The following is a 17,151-nucleotide window of genomic DNA, read 5'->3' on the forward strand; positions in this document are numbered from 1 at the left end:
CCAGTAATTGTTTCAGAAGACGGGTATTTAATGAGAGACTGAACTAGTGAAGAAATGTCTGACCAAGCTCATTAAACCCAGGTGTTCTTTACCATAAATCTGTTGTCTCTGTGCAGGAGCACAGCAGGTGGATTCCATAGTTTCTAAATGCATCTTTTCCTGACGTTGCTTTGGCTGCAGGACACACCATGGCAAGAAGACACCATGCTATTTCAGTTTAGGCTTTGAACTGCTCAGTGCATCTCATTATGAAGAGTGTGTGGAATTTTAGGTCAAGGCAGATGAAGTGATATACTAAAAAAAGAGAATTACAAAATTACCTCTGTGATTTTGAGTGTTGAGAAATTAAATGTGGCCCGAGGGCCTGCAGTAGCACAGAAAAAATAGATTTAAGTTTGACTTGATTTAAGTCTAAACTCACTAACCTAAAATATGTTTAAAAAATACTGTAGCCTGTACTGACACATAGAGATCTCAAACTATTAAAAACAAACTATATTTTACTTGAACAGCGCTCATGGGCCTACAAAACTGTGATTGCTGATGCTTTGTATGAAGTGTAAAAGTGTGCTCTGACATCACAAAGCGCCTGTGACTGTATCCATCTGCTCCTTCCTACGCTCCAAGTAATGTGTAACGCGGTCTATGGGTGAGAATATACAGCTGACAGCTGGCAAAAGACGCACTAAACTTTTTTTTTTCTTTTCCTCAAAACTTCAATCAAGTAATGCCACCATCAAAGGCCGTCTGAAAGTGCTGCGAACATCTGCGAATTTCTTATATCTTAAGCTAAACTGGCCTATAACTATCACTTAATATGGTTAAAATAAGAATAATTCATTCCTTTTTATCGGGAACTTCCTTTTTTCCCCCTTATTCACTACTGAGTTGTAATAAGAATCTATGATTATGTACTCATGCCAAGAAGGTCTTTATTCAGCCTTAATTTGTTAAAATTAGAATGCGCATGTAGAAATCGCTGATCCCTGACCTTGTGTGCATTTAATTTGCTTGCGGCCCTTCCGATTATACCCACGTGGGTCTAGTTAATCTGCCCCGCGGCACATGTTTACCGATTTCTATCATGGGAAGAGCCGTGTCTGATGCTGTCCCACAGTGTCAGCTCGAGCACTGATGTCGGAGAAAAAAATAATTCTCATCACTTAGAGGACAGGAACAGCACATTTAAAACTATTCCAGGTGTAATAAGGCGAACATTTATGTGGATAAGGAAGTAAACCGGTATATATATTTTTACTCGATCCTCTACATTCAGAGGAAACAAGACACCAGGCAATGTAATGATTTGTTTCCAGCGCTGCTTTTTTTTTTTTTTTTCCCCCAGTCGTGTGCGTGCAGTCGCCAAAGCTTACCTACGCGCGTAATGGAGTGGATGACCAAAACCTGCAACTTCACTAAAATGATGCTCAAATTTTCCCTCCGTTTTCTGTTTCCGGTTGTCGCAGCGGCACTTCTAACGGGTGTTAAAGGTGAGATTTATGACTGCTTATGATGGAAGACGATCAGTTTCTGCATTTATTCGTACATTGGTTTGAAGTGTTTATTTTCTGTTGGAAGAGACGCAAATGACGCTTAAATGGAGAGCATCAAATATGAAGGCAACTGGGTTGGAAGTTGCTGAGAGGCTTCAGCTGTGTTTACAAGAAAAAAGTAATGAAGATGAAATGTCGATATATATATTTTATACCCCTGTGTATATACTTTGATGGTGTAAGTACATACAGACTGGATGTACTATATTTGCTTTCTTGCCTCCCCCCTCACTCCACCCCACCTTATCCTCGCCTTACCACCACCACCCCGAATGATTCTGTCATGGTTTATTATGTACATCCAATATACAAAATTTTTTTTTTTAGGCTTTTATCAGCAGAAACTTTAAACAGGTTCATCAAAATGCTATGAAGGTGATCTGACTCTTAAACGTAAAAACATTTTTTTATATAATATTTAGCTGAGATTCACTTTTCATTACTTTTTTTTAAAAGTTGACTGGCTCACAGATATAAGGTTGTGGTTTCATATTTTTGTACAGTAGTTTTGTGGTTACCACCCATGGCCTAAGCCCATTCTGTTATCCCTCTGTCTAAATGAAAGTGACAGCATGCTCTCCAGTGTGCATCAGGAAGCCTCATCTGTGGGATTAAAGAGGCCTGAAGCTGAGGTTGCACAGCTGTTTCTCTGGTTGTTTAAAGATAACCTGCATTGGGAGCCACAGAAAGCAGCCTGTTTCTCTGTGATACCGATAGTATGTGAGAGACTACTTTCTGAGATGGCCTGGGTTTATATCTGCCCATGTTATCTGTGGGTGCATTTTTTTCCCCCATCATACATATGTGTGACTGCTGCATTTCTGCAAGTGCAGGACTCAGCTGTGTTCTGATTGCGTGTCAAAGTGATAGGGTTCAGCCTTTGATATCTTTCCTGCTTGATCACCATGAATATGCATGGCAGCCTTATCTTTTAGTCCGCTCACAGTTTGCTGTCTAATGTGTCTGTGAGTCTCTCTGAGTTTGAACTGCTATCTATAACTGTTGTTCATAAATGCCATGATTAATTTTTCCTGTAATGTCTCTGGTTAATATACTTAAAGTGATCCAGCAATTTCTAGCCAAATTACTATCTTATCAGTGCATTATACATTGAAATTGTACACTGATCAGCAGTAGTATTCATTAACAGTGTAGTAATTTTGAGGCTACAGCTAGGGAATGCTATGGATTATTTCTGTTTTTCTGTTTTATTTATTAGTTGCTTTATGTTTCATAGGATGTATTTAAACAATGAATATAAATACATTTAAACAATGTATTTAAACAACCTGCATTTAAAGTCTTGAGACATTATGGGCAAGTCTGCTACACAAGCCTCTTCAGAGTCACCAAATATCCTATTTTTAGATAAAAAAGAATAAGATTCAGACTTTTCTCCCATACTGGTTTGAGGAGAATAATGATGATGGTAAAACATAGTAGATGGCACTCAAACTGGAGAGCAAATGCAGCTTCTGATAGAATAATTTTGCTACCAAAGTCAATGTTTATGCATCTTTTTCTCATGTTATATTTATTATTATTTAATTGCATTGTATAAAATCTTAGTGCTAAAGTCTGGTTGTTGTTACAATTTGAGCACTGATTCAGAAACCTCAGAAGTGGATCATCATCAAAATCTAATTAGCTGAAATTTGTGCCAAATGCGGAAGAAATCAATTAATGGATCTTCAAATGTCTGTTCACAGACAATCATAATTAACAACATTGATTGTATAGTCTGGAACTTTACTATAAGAGTACAGTACAATGTTGGATAAATTGAACAATTAGTAGCCCTAGACATAGAGAATTATATCTGCACAACAAATAAGCACTGATGCATTTTTGGTTCCTCTTAAATCTGCAGACATGAAGAAATAATGCAACATTTATACTGGCCTGTGTTTGAAATTCCTTACATCATTAGTCTGATCTCTGTGTGTCTTTGTTTAATATCCACTCTAACATCTGATTTTCCTTTGCATTCAGCAAGAAATCTAATTTACATGTAGATGTATTCATGAAATATACTTTGAAATCTGAAAACAATGCTATACCACTTCTACCATGGCTGAATGAAAGACATATATTTTTTTCTTAAATTTTTTTTTTTTTTTTTTTTGTGAGATGAGGGAAAGTCATATTCAAAATTCATTTTAATCTTGGAGCACTTCAACATGGAGCAGGGCAAATTACCAAGCGTCTTTGGCAGTGGGAAGAGTGATCAGTCATAGACGACGTTCTATTTGGACAAACAGTCATCCCACAGAAGTTACCAGACAGGCTTTTTAACACTCAGATGCCACATTTGTCTTTTCCTTCATTGGATAACATAAATGTATTATGTGGATAACGGGGGACGGGCATGATTTAGACCTTGGGTTTGCATAAATTTCTTGTGTTTTAGAGCTTGAATATTATAATGTGTATAATTCTCCATAGTAAAGCCAAATGCCGTTGTTAATCTGGCTGAAAATTTAATCAGCATCTTGTAGACTGACTGTAATGGTTACCATCTGGTTGCATGATATGCAATAAGATTTACACTGTTTAGCTTTGTTTTTTTTTAAACCACACAGTGGTTTGCTTTAGGAAATGTGAATGGTGTATTCAGGAATAGCGAGGGATAGCAACAATTCAATGAAAGCAAAACTAAATACCCCTGTGTGTGAGCGGGTGTGTATTTTTCTCTTTTTAGGAACTACGTTCTGAAATAAACCATATTTGCTTTATCAAGTCATTTAGCCAACTGTCCTCATCAGTGTTTTGATGCTGACTCTGTCCTTTTGGTGCCAACTCACCCTCATGTCATCAGCCCTTTGCTTTGTTTCTCCATCTTTTATGTGTCCTCATCCTGTTTGCAATTAAAGTAGCAAACTGCCTTTGTAAGGGGTAGCTATGCTTGTCAGTAGATTTTTATCACCTATATGGACATTTTGTACCTAATTTCTCCAACTTCCTAATTCCCTAAACTCATCATTTCACAGGTGCTGCGATTCAGAAAGTGGCTGAAGACATGTCTCCATTTCCAGTTTATCCCACCATCAAGTTTCAGGTCCTCAATGTAGACCATGTGTTCCTGAAACAGGACAGTCAGCAGCCATCAGGGAACTCCAGCCTAAAAGCTCAGACTGAGACTTTTCTCATCACTGGACCTGGTGCTGGGCTTCTCCAGCCATCTGTCAACGCTTCATATGGCCCCCTGGCTTTAGATGCCTCTATTCCTTTAGACCTGCTCCTCAGTGGGCGCAAGATCCTGCCAGTCATTTTGAGCCGCCAGGTTCGTTCCTCATCCCCGGTTGTTAAGATTCTGTTCCACATGCCCACAGAAAGCAATATCACTGCTTGGCAAGAAACAACAGGCTCTACAGAAGATAATGGGAAGAAAAATGATAGCACTAAGCCCAAGGATGGAGCTCACTGTGTTACGGCTTATGCCTTCTGGGAGACCAGGGAAGTTCGTGGGGCTTGCCTGGTGTCTCCTGGTGGATTCTGTGTGGCACAGCTGAAGCCAGAACACTCCTGGTTCAGCTCAGCTAGCAGATCAGGAAGCTCTAGCAGGGAAGCAGAAAGCACTGATGGGATTAAGGGACCTCAGGGGAACCTTGTGGAAGTCTACTTCCAGAGTCGAAGGGACCAGACTGGCCAGTGCATCCCACAGGATAGTCTGCAACGAGTAGGAGTGGGAAGAGGAAGAGATACTGGGGGATCAGGGACACCAATGATGAGGATAGGAAGTGTCAGTCTGCTCAAAAGTGCACCAGGGAATCCCACTTTTCTTCGACTGAGGCTGGGAGGTGCTGTGGTGATCCAGACTTCTTCCAAACCCCTCAAGACCAGTGACGTTGCAACCTTCTATGTCTTTCTTGCTAGTACGTCTACCTTGGAAAGTTTCACACTGAGGTGAGAGATATTCTGTTTTGCTATAGTTATCTGCTGAGCTGTTTCTTGGCCTTGAGCAGTGACTTCTTATAGACATCGCAGGTTGCCACTCATAATGGTAAAAATCTGACAAATTTTGGAGTTTTGGCAGAGACTAGCTGTTATCCATTTGTGCACTCTTCCAGCTAAGATAACTGATAACTGTTCCCAAAAGTGTTTCTGGTCTTCTCAGCCAACTCCTGCATACAGTGAGGGAAATAATTGTTTGTTTGTAAGAAATGAACAGTCTCTAATTTTTCTGGTAGCTTCCTTGGAGAGAGACAGAATATCAACCAAAAATCCAGATTAAACACATATAAAAGTTATAAATTGATTTGCATGTCACTGAGTGAAATAAGTGTTTGATCCCCCAAGCAAAACATGACTTTGTGGAGAAACCCTTGTTGGCAAGCACAGTGGTAAGACTTTTCTTGTAGTTGGTCACCAGGTTTGCACACATCTAAGGCGGGATTTTGGCCCACTCTTCTTTATAGGAACTCTCTAAATCCTTTAGGTTTCTCAGCTGCTGCTTGGCAACTTGAAGCTTCAGCTCCCTCAACAGATTTTTTTTATTGGACTGAGGTCTGGAGACTGGCTAGGCCTCTCCATGACCTTATTGTGCTTCTACTTTAGCCACTCCTTTGTGTTTTGGGTCACTGTCATGTTGGACGACCCATACTCAGCATTTCTATTCCTCCAAATGTGGCGGAGCTTGATTTTGGCTTCATCTGAAAACACAACTTTCTTCAAGTCTTCTCTAAATCGTTGTCCACTGGCAAACTTAAGACGGGCCTGTACATGGGCTTTCTTTAGCAGGGGGACCTTGCAGTCGATGCCAGATTTCAGTCCATTACGGTATAGTGTGTTACCAGTGGTGTTCTTGGTGACTGTGGTCCCAACTGCCTTTGATCATTAGCAAGCGTGTAGTTTTTGGTTGGTCCACCAACTTTCTCATGATCATCCATGATCTTGTATGGAGCTCCAGACTGTGGGTGATTGGTGGTCATTTTATGCCTTCCATTTCCAAATAATTGCACCAACAGTTGTCACCTTCCATCAAGCTTCTTGCTGATGGTCTTGTAGCCCTTTCCAACATCGGGCAGGACTTTTCCAGGTCTTGTCCCTGATATCCTTTGACAGCTCTGTGGTCTTGCCCATGGTGGTGGACAGATTGGAATAGAACAAATTAATTCTGTGGACAGGTGTGCTTTATATAATAATAATGAATTGAGATCAGGAGTATCTGTAATTGACTGATTGTAATCTGTATCACATGGGCACACAGCCAATCTGTGGGAGCCAGAATTTTGCCTGGGTTGCAGGTAATAAAATACTTATTTTGCTCAATGACATGCAAATCAATTTCTAACTTTCATGTAATATGTGTGTGTGTGTGTTTTTTTATTGTTATTATTTTTTTTGTATTTAATTCAATTTTATTTATATAGCACCAAATCACAACAAACAGTCACCTCAAGGTGCTTTATATCTCTATCTCTATCTCTATTAAAATTAAATTACCATAAAAATTATGGACTGTTTATTTAATTGAAAGTGAGCAAATTATAAATTCAGCAGGGTATCAAATAATTATTTCCCCCACTTTATGTTGCGTACCGATCTATTTAACAGTATTACATTTTGCATTACTCCCTGATAGTGTGAGTCCACTATATTCTATAATACCATATAAAGTTTTTTTTTAAGGTCCAAGTGGTCACAAAGTCCTTGCAAAGTAAACTGTGCTGAGTCTAATTCAAGTGTCAGATCTGATAGTTGTCAAATTCTTGAGGTGAAGTCAATTCATGCGGCACAAACTAATTGTAAGATGAGACTGCAGATGTCTGGGTTGCTGAAAGTCAGTGAAAATAAAGATGTTGACAAAAATTATATATATTTTTCACTTTATGCTGAATGTGATTTCTTTTATGAAGCTAAAATCAATGTAAGGGCCTTAGAATGAAATATTCAAGGTATGTGGACACAGTGAGTAAATACCTCTTTTATGATCATTCCGCCACCAGGGAGAGAGCTGAACAGGCATTGTATGTTTTCAGTGCTCTTTGTTTGGGTGTCACAGCATTTAATTAAAAACAGGCAGAGAAGTAGAAGACCACATACAATTCTGATGATCTGGATTGGTTTAATGAACATAAAATAAAAAAGGGATTGGGTTGAATTACATTTAAATTCATTGTCACAGTGAAACGTGTTACTCATGAAAAGCACTGGACCCAAGTGGAATCATCAGGAGGTACAATATATTGAAGCGTATTCATGAAGGATAAGCTCCATGCATTTAAACGGTTACTTAAGGCACTTGAACACTGATGGACCTCACCATCAAGGCCTTGCAGTTAAATGCCTGAGTGCCAGCGTGACTTGTCTTGCCAGCCACTTTCACTGGCTTCACGAATTACTGACATGTTATATCTTGTCTACGTCAACTTATCCATTAGTGGGGGAGTTACGGGGTGCACTCTTGCATAAACAAGGAAATAATTGCTAAATGATTCATTGATTTTCATATCTCAACATTTCAACAGGGTTCTCTGGTTACTTGGTTTCATAAATAATGCATCTAATAAATGGAGCAAGAAGACAAATAACTAAAATCTGCCAGACCCCACTGGGTAGAAGTGAACTTAATATAAAGATAGCCCTGTAGCACAGAAACCCACACTTCAGTCTGTTTTCAGTTTGTCCTTTTTGCCTTTTGATGCACATCACTGGGTGGAGTAAAAATGTCTTTTTATCAGAACACTTTGCATCAGTCAGTTGTAAAGCCATTGTGCTGAGGTTTGTCTTTTCAGACTGTACTCTCATTAATGATTTTCTTTGAAATGCAAGACAAATTTATTTCTAATCCCATGTAGTGGTATTGTGCTGTCGTCATAACAACAGCATAGTAATCTGCTACAGAATGAAGGCGAATGGAGAAAAATATTAAGATGTGCATATTAATCCATAGGGCACACTCTTACCCCTGTCACTGTGTGCTATTCCCAGCGCTCGTCTCAAATATCAGGCAGCATTCGCAAACACAAACATGCATACACGCACACGCAAAACAGAGTCCCAGTGACCTGAATGGAGCTCTGCTTGCATTGTTGAAATTACACGAGTAAGATTTGGTGGAGAGACGCTGACCCTCTAACATCTGCTCTTGTTTTGACTATTTGTGAGGATTTACAGCCCCTTCACCTGAAATTCCCCAAATTCGTACTCACTGACCGAACCAATGAAATTCCTCCAGTCAGGTCAGTGATTTCAGTCTGTGTATTTATGACCTGCTGCCACATCCAGAATGAGATTGGACAAGAAGAGGGGACTGAGTGCAGCAGCTGAGTCTAAGTGAAGGCTAGCTCTGAGGAGCTTGGCAAAGTGATTGATTCCTCCTGGGAGAAATCCCCACTCTACTTCGCTCTTTGGCCCAAGATTGAGTCCACTCCAGCAGAGTTAGGCCAGATAATCTGTGCCCCTGATTGAAAGTGAATTAAGAGGTTAACCCTTTAGAGTAGAGATGATCTGGGCTGCCAGGACTGATTGTATTTTTTGTGCATGTGTGTATTTATGTATTTTTGTGGGTGTGGTTTTCCAGGCTTTCCTACCCACCTATTAACCACAGGGAGCTTTTAGAAAATGATAAAGAGAAATAAAATATTATCTTCACAGACATCACATTTGCAACAAAAGCTTATTTCATGTTGCACGAATGTCAAAAAAAAAAGCAAAGCGGTGAGAGCTTTGCAGCTATAGCAGCTTTAAACAAAGAGACTGAGTTTGGTAAAATACGGGTGAAGAGTTGTTCAGTTTAGGGTCGATATCCACTCTGTCCCCCACCTATGGTTGTGAACTCTGGGTAGTGAGAGACAAAGAGCGAGGATAAAAGTGGCTGAAATGAGGTTTCTCTGCAGGGAAGCCTGTGTCTGCCTGTGAACAAGAAGCTCAGTGATCCAGGAAGATCCTGACGTTGAGTTACTGCCTCTCCACACTCAATAGGAGCCAGTTGAAGTGGTTTGCACCCCTGGGAAGGGTGGTCATCAGGTGCCGTTGTCACTGTGAGACTGAGGCAAGCAGCAAGAGAATGATTTAGTGCATACAGCAAAGGAACAAATTTATCTTAGGCTGTAATTTCCCCTAACTGAAACACAGTTTGACTTTTTTTTTTCCTAATCTATCGTCAGAGTGACAAATAGTTAAAAATAAATAAATAAATTCAGAAAATTAAGATTTAAGGGAAATGAAAGACAAACATCCTCTAAAATTATTATTTTTAAATTTGCATTCTGATCTGCCCGCTTGAATCAGTGTCTACCTTTATTGATTTTTCAAGCTTTCATTAAAATGACAAATTAAAACAGCTTTGGCGTAAGAGTTTTGCTTCAGAAACTAAGCTCTGCACAAGCCTTTATTCTGCATGCACTGAATTTTCAGCATACAATATTCATGTGTGAGTGCGTGAGTCTGTGTTTAAATGTGCTCTTAATTCTTGCGTAGTGTATTTTGTCTTTGGAACAGCTCTGACCCCGACCTCAGTCTCAGGGGTTATTGATCTGTCTAGTTGCTCTTTGATTACAAGTCTGTATTTTTAAGTGTGTGTATTTGGATGAGTGTGCGAATGTGGTAGGCCTAATGGCGTGCACTTTCCACTGACCCTTATTCTATCAGGAATACATTCCTCTCTTTCCATCTATCAGTCATATTGTTCTTCCACTATTTGAAATCTGAATTGTAGCCGAAATAACTACAGGTTGGTAAAACAGACATAGAGACAGAGTGTTGTAAAATAACAGGTTGTCGTTCCATGTCACTTGTTTTAATAAATGCTTGAGCCTTGCACATTTCAAACTGGTGGCAGGAGTAATATTTGGAGTAGACAATAGATAATGAAGTAGATAATGAAAATTGTGGATATGTCTTACTTAAAGGTGAGGCCGATGAAGGAGGTTTAGTGATATTTTCATTGTTTACCTCAATGTTTTCTTGAAGAATAAGCATTCTGTCACAACCATGGTCTGCCTGTTGTCACACATCACTTTAACTCACCCAGCACACTTTCCAGCTAATACAGCTCTTTGCTGACCATGAGGTCTTTTTTTTTTTTAACCAAATTTTTCCCAGCATTAATATCCCGCTGACAAATCTGCAGTGATGCTCTTAAGCTAGCATGGGCTGAATTCCCTTTTGAACATTGCCGGCAACTCACCTAATCCTTGACATGAGAATATTTGCAGCCCACCTAAGAAGCCAGGTGTCTGGCCATGCCTTACATAGGTTTAGTATGTATGTTTAGTAGTAACAGCTCCCTGTTTTCCTTTTCCCCTTTTTCGTGGGTCAGTGTTAAGTTGCTGACAACAAAAGCAATCCTTTGAAAATATTCAGGTACAAGGACTGGACTGAAAATGAGTGAAAAAGCAGCCAATATCCAAGAATAAACTTTGAACGACTTCCAGAAAACCAGGAGAATAATTGTTTAAACCACTTTTAAAAAAATGAAAAGAAAGTCTGCCTCGCTGGAAGCCAAATATAAAGAAATGAGGGATTTCTCAAGATTTTTGCACAGTATTGTATAGCCAAAAAATGTTTGCTGAGTTCATAAATTGAATGAGCATTAGTGTAATTTCCCCCTAGACTTCTTAACAAGCTGATTTGTTTTTGCAAATAGAATGAGTCATCCCCTGCAGATCACCAGAAAGAATGCAGATTTGAGGATTCCGGCATTGGTTTCACTTATCAGCCCATGTCCATTTGTTATATATACTGTGTATGGTAAGTACAAATTAGTTAATCACTGCACTTCAAACAAGGACTAGAAGCATTTGTTGCCCAAGTATCACTTTTCAGTTTTCGGATCTGCATCACCAGTGTGGCTGAGTTTCCTGAGTTAGCTGGCCTCAGCCTTAGAGATAGGGTAAGGAGCTCAGACATCTAGAGTGAGCTCAGAGTGGAGCCGTTGCTCCTTTGTGTCAAAAGGAGCCAGCTGAGGCGGTTCGTGTGTCTGATTATGATCCCTCCTGGGTGCCTCCCCTTGGGGGTTTTCCGAGCATGCCCAACTGGTAGGGGACCCCGGGGCAAACCCAGAACTCGCTGGAGAGATTGTGTATCTCATCTGGCCTGTTAACACCTCGGTATCCCCGAAGAGGAGCTGAAAAAGATTGCAGAGAAAAGGAATACCCTACTTAATCTGCTGCCACCACAGCCCAGCTTCAGATAAGAGGAAGAAGAAGATGGATGGATGGACAGTTTGACAAAAAACCAAATCTTTTAGTAATAGCTGGATTTGCAGGAGTTTTTGGTCTGTGCAGAATTATTTATGAGACAAGTTCTATCTCTCCTAGCAGAGTTGTGTGTATAAGACGTGATTAACTGATTTCCAGATCTTCCCAAGGCTAATGGGAATTAAATACCTCCACTAATTCTCAGCCTTCAAGCAACCTGCAACTCAGTCTGTCAGTGACTCACCTTTATTATAACATAACAAGAACAGCAAAGCACAGCAAAAGATTGCAGGTAAAACCCACATCATCAAGCAAGTGCGCACAATCCTCAGTACTGTTAATACTAGTGTACATTATCCCAAAAGATACAGCAAATATTGATGCTGCAGATAAAAAAAAAGAGACAGATGCAACCGTTCAAATATTTCTTTTAAGCATCAGAACATTTCTGTATAACTCCATGTTGTGCTGCACATGTCCTATGATAAACCTATGTAGGTAATAAAATACTGAGGCAGCAGAGCACTATATGAAGCTTTCTTTTCTTTTTTATGACATTGTATAAAAAGTCTACAAGAGTGTACAGTCATGTGTTATACTAACTGCACTATTTATGTGCCTGTTTTTGCTGCAGGGCTGCAGTGAAAACGGGCCTGTCATTCAGTGCAGCTCGGCCTAGTGACTCAGCACTATGGGACATGGTGGTGGAGCCTGGCAGAGGAGCCGCTCCAAACACAGTGTCTGTTGTTTGCCGCAGAAAGGCTGCTATCACTGCAAAGAGGTCAGTCCATCGCACGCACAGGGCATTTGCATGTTTTCACTAGACTCTTCACATACCTGCGATAAAACACAATTTCTCCACACTCATAAAGCAATTTTCATCTTTTCTCATTCCTTATTCTGTGGCGTTGTCTACTGTTATAAAGATTTCAATAACCCCTGCTGCTAAGGAAAAGTGATCAACAGTGTGTTGCAGTGTTGCAATCACTTCACAAGACAAATTGAAAATGGATGTTTTCAGATGAAAAGCAAAAAAAAAAAAAAGTGCATTATGCTTGGTGATGCACAGACTGTATCCATTTTCATATAATAGACATTTTTCTCTGAGGAGGTAAGAGCGTCACCCAGCGTGTCTCCAAGTTCTGCTCAGAGTAATGAAATGTTTTGCAGGTGCAATTCTTCATTTCTTCCCACTACTACTACTACTACTACTACTACTACTACTATTAATAATAATAATGATAATAACAAAAATAATGTCTTGTAAGGACTGACTGCCCAAAATAGTAGATGTGGGCTCTGCAGAATATTATATTGGGTGTGTTTACACTGACATAAATAAGCCCTTATCCAGTTTCACGAAACCATAATACAAGATGCCTGGATATTACTTCCTGAATATGTCTTGCAACTTTGTAAATGTCTTGTGATCACTAACGAGGATGCTGGTACTTATCGTGTATATATGGGAATATGCATAGTGAGATTTTCCTGTGTTTTCATGTACACATCATGCTGAAAATATGATCAAAAGCAGCATAACTGGATTATGCTGCTTCATGTAAACACACTTTGTGACACTGAAGGAATAAGACTGTAAAATACTTTAATATTGCTGTTTATGTTTATTTAATTCTCTTTTTTTTATATCTGGTTATAAAGTAATTTCAAATATAGTCCCCCATATGCAAATATATAAACACACTTATTATCTTATATGTATAATACTTAACATCTAACAACAAACATGTAGTTTGTTAGGTTATTTTCTCCGTTCTGTGGGGCTTTACCATTCAAATGGCTTTGACGTGCCTAAAATATGAGAAATATGAGAAATTTAAGTAGCAGTAAATAAATAAAAGTTATGTCCTGTTAATTCATTTAGTTTAACAGTAAACAAAGATAAACCAAAGATTAATTTCACAGAATATTCTCTGCCTGTTTGGCCTGATGCACACCAGCTGAATACATCAGTAGTAGTTGATGTTGACGACACACCAGCAGCCACCTCTACCCAGCAACGTCTGCCCACACAAACACACACCACCCGCCATCCGTCCGACCCACATATCCGTAATAATCCATAATCATGGCTACGTTATCCGGGCTTAAGCGCTTGCACGTTCAGAAATGGAGATTAGGAAGAAGAGATATTCCAAGGCGTGTTTCTTGTACTGAGCTCCCACTAGGAGAGACATACACACATGCAAGGCATGCAGAAACACACGCATACATAAACACTCACAAAAAAAACCACACACACATACTCCCATCACTGTGCTCTGAAGTCATAATGCATCCATGGGTTTAAAGCCCCCTCCCCATAGATGATTTCCAGGAAAGAGGGTCATAAAACCCTCCTGTGTTTATCTGTCTCACACTTTCTCTCGAGGTATTCCCATGGTGAATCATTTTAATCTGTTTAAAATTTGACTGGGTCTGTTTTACTTACATGAAAGATGAGACTTTAGGGTTGACATTTTTTTTTCAGGATTTATTTTTGAGCATTTTAGCCTTTATTGCTGGACAGATCAGAAAAGAGGGGAGAGAGCAGGAGGAATGACATGCAGGAAATGGCCCAGGGTGGAATCAAACCCGGGGCTCTGTGGTAGCCTTGAGGCATATGGGTTGCTATGTTACCCCAGTGAGCTGAACCAGCACCTTATTGCTTTATTTATTTATTTTTTTTACATTAGATAATTTTCTCAAACTGAATAGATATTTTAGGCCCATGTCTGTTAGTAGACATTGAAGAAGTATAGAAAAAAAAATCCCTTTTTTGTCAAAATTTACATTTGGCATATAAAGTTTTAACAACCTTTTGGTAACAGTTTCAAGTGAAAGTGGGACAAATGGAAGGAAACTGTGAGCCCAACTCTGTCCAGAAGTAACAAAATCCACTTACCAGAATCTCTAAAGCTCAATGATTACCACATTGTATCTCTTTAATCTGTACAAAAATCCATGAGGGTTACTGGCTAAACCCTTTTTTTTTGTCCAGGCAAGCCCCCCTCCCTCCCCTTCCCTGCATGGCAGTCTTCTTGCTAAACTGCAGTAAGTTGGCATCGTGCTTGTTCATACTAAGAAAAACTTCATCTTTTTATCTAACTCTATTAAAAAAACAAAACAAAAAAACAAACAAACAAACAAACAAACAAAAAAACAAACAGCAACAAAATCAACATTAAAAAAAGATGCTGAGTTGGTTTGGTCTTCATGGCCAGCATTTATTTCTCGTCATGAACTTCCACAACTCAGCAGATGTTTCTGTGAGAAGCTTCATGTCGCTCAGGAGAATTTTGCCCTTTAGAGATGGAAAACGTGGGAAACAGATTTTCACTGGAATATGTTTCATTTTATTTTTTACAGCCTAAAAGAACACTTTGATTTGTCTGTAATCAGTTCTTTTAATCTTTAAGCCTTTAAAAGCTTACAGTTGCACACATGCAAAAAGAAAATTAAAAAGCGTGTTTTGCTTTTTTTTAAAAATTTTTTTTATTTGTCTCTTCATTTGCGACCTAGAGTGCTTCACATAACCTCATCATGGCCTCTTTCCCTGCACTTTGTTATTGTATAGTGATCCGTCCTTGGGCTGCTTTTGATAGAGCGTGAGTGTTTGGGTATATCCTGCATGTGTTTGCATTGCTTTTTTGTTGCCACAGATTTCAACACTGTTGATCCTTTTCAAATTCAAGATTCAATCATGTAGAGATTTATTGTTTTGCTTCATGCAAAGTTTTGCTCCACTTCAAAGTGCCACACTTCCATTCACACCCTGTTTCATTTTCCCTTTGATCTCTTCCTACTGACAGGTATGCCTACACACTCTCCAACATTAAATAACATCACATTCCATTTCTCTGACAATCCTTTGACCAGAATATTTGGCTGAAGTCTCTGCCAGCTCACTTAATCTTCTCTCCACACTCACTTTATTCTTCCATCTGCTGATGGAAATGAAACCTCTTGTGTATTGTCTTTACTTTCCAACTTAACATGTGGTTTTTCACAAAGTTCAGATTAAGCTCTCTTCATTTAATTTTCTTCTTTTTTTTTTCATTTGTTCTCTAAGGAACACTATAGACTAGTCACTATGACTAAGCTCCTTTTGCTTTTGGACATTTTTTTTTAATTAGGAAAGCTATGTTATTTGAGTGAGTGCACAACCAATACATAATATGCACTAACCAGCCACTTCATTAGGTTCACCTTGCTAGTACCGGGTTGGGCTCCCTTTTGCCTTCAGAACTGCCTTTAATTCTCTGTGGTTTAGAACCAACAAGGTGCTGGAAACGTTCCACTGAGATTTTGATACATGGTGACATGTAGTAGTAACCTCATAATATGGTAACTGTATCCAAATATACATCAACCAGTATTATCTTATTATTATGAGCTTACTACCAAAAGTCATTATTTAAAAACTCTAATGCAAGTTGTCATATTGTTACCAAAATATGACCATGCTATTATTAACTGGTTTTGCCTTATAGACATATGTTTGTTTCCACATTATTATATATTGTTATAACCCAGTTACATAAAGTTCAATGTGATATTACTTATCCAAGTAATTATATTTTTACAGCTATTACTTTGGTAATTAAGTGGTAGTACCTTCTTGTTTTCACCTTATTACCCCACTATTGTGCCGTTATTATCAAGCCATAATAGAAAGTGCTACCAATATCTGAATGGTGTCAAAATGTTACCTGTAACCTAAATATGTAACGTCTGTTTGAACATTCTTCACAAATGAAATATTAAACTTAAGCATTCAGTTCTCATCAGGGTTGTATCTGGTGTGGTGTGTGACCTGTCCCTCATGGTGACAGATTTTGTCGATGTCGATTTTGCAGTGTAACTAAAATTGTAAAGTGTTAAAAAAAAAAAAAAATTGACACAATATTGCTGACTACTGCTCACCAAAACATATCTAGGCTTGTTTTAACTTACCTGACTTTATTTTAAATATACATTTTATCTCCAAGCAGGGGTCTTCTGGAGGTTTTACAGCTGGACTTTGTACCAAAAGGTGTTTCAGAGCAGGTTGAAAGTCAAACCATCTCCTGGCGTCTGGAGTTGCCAGGCAGTGTGAAGGATGTGGGCGTTATGCGGATCTACACCACCCAGAGAGACTACGTGGGGCTGGCACCTCTGGTCATGGTGAGAACTGTTTCAATATAAAATGCTCCCTTTTGCAGTATATTTATGTAAAATGTGATACTACAGCATAAATCTATGTGTGTAAGATATTATGCATGTTTTCATATAGCTTACTGTTGGTTGCATTAATCTATTCCTTACTTTATTGTTTTTATTCATGACTTGGAATTAAAGATGTTAGCTTGCAGGTTTTGCATTGAATTATTTATGCAATTGATTGTACTCTTCCCAGCTGCCATAATGAATGGATGGATGGATTGTACTCTTATTAATAACAATAGCAGAGA

At 38.9% G+C, this 17,151-nt stretch overlaps 1 protein-coding gene across 1 annotated transcript in view; it reads left to right on the forward strand.

Moving 5' to 3' along the window:
• Window positions 1-1,344: 1,344 nt before the first annotated feature.
• LOC115789813 (transmembrane protein 132D-like) overlaps window positions 1,345-17,151 on the forward strand; it is a 40,971-nt gene continuing 25,164 nt past the window's right edge. Inside the window, exons 1-4 of the mRNA XM_030743337.1 lie at window positions 1,345-1,490; window positions 4,544-5,459; window positions 12,333-12,479; window positions 16,693-16,864. Coding sequence (XP_030599197.1) covers window positions 1,385-1,490; window positions 4,544-5,459; window positions 12,333-12,479; window positions 16,693-16,864 — 1,341 coding nt within the window. The 5' untranslated portion in view covers window positions 1,345-1,384. The remainder of the gene's footprint in view (window positions 1,491-4,543; window positions 5,460-12,332; window positions 12,480-16,692; window positions 16,865-17,151) is intronic.

Source organism: Archocentrus centrarchus, chromosome 12 (genome assembly GCF_007364275.1).
Source record: "Archocentrus centrarchus isolate MPI-CPG fArcCen1 chromosome 12, fArcCen1, whole genome shotgun sequence".
NCBI classification, from domain to species: domain Eukaryota; kingdom Metazoa; phylum Chordata; class Actinopteri; order Cichliformes; family Cichlidae; genus Archocentrus; species Archocentrus centrarchus.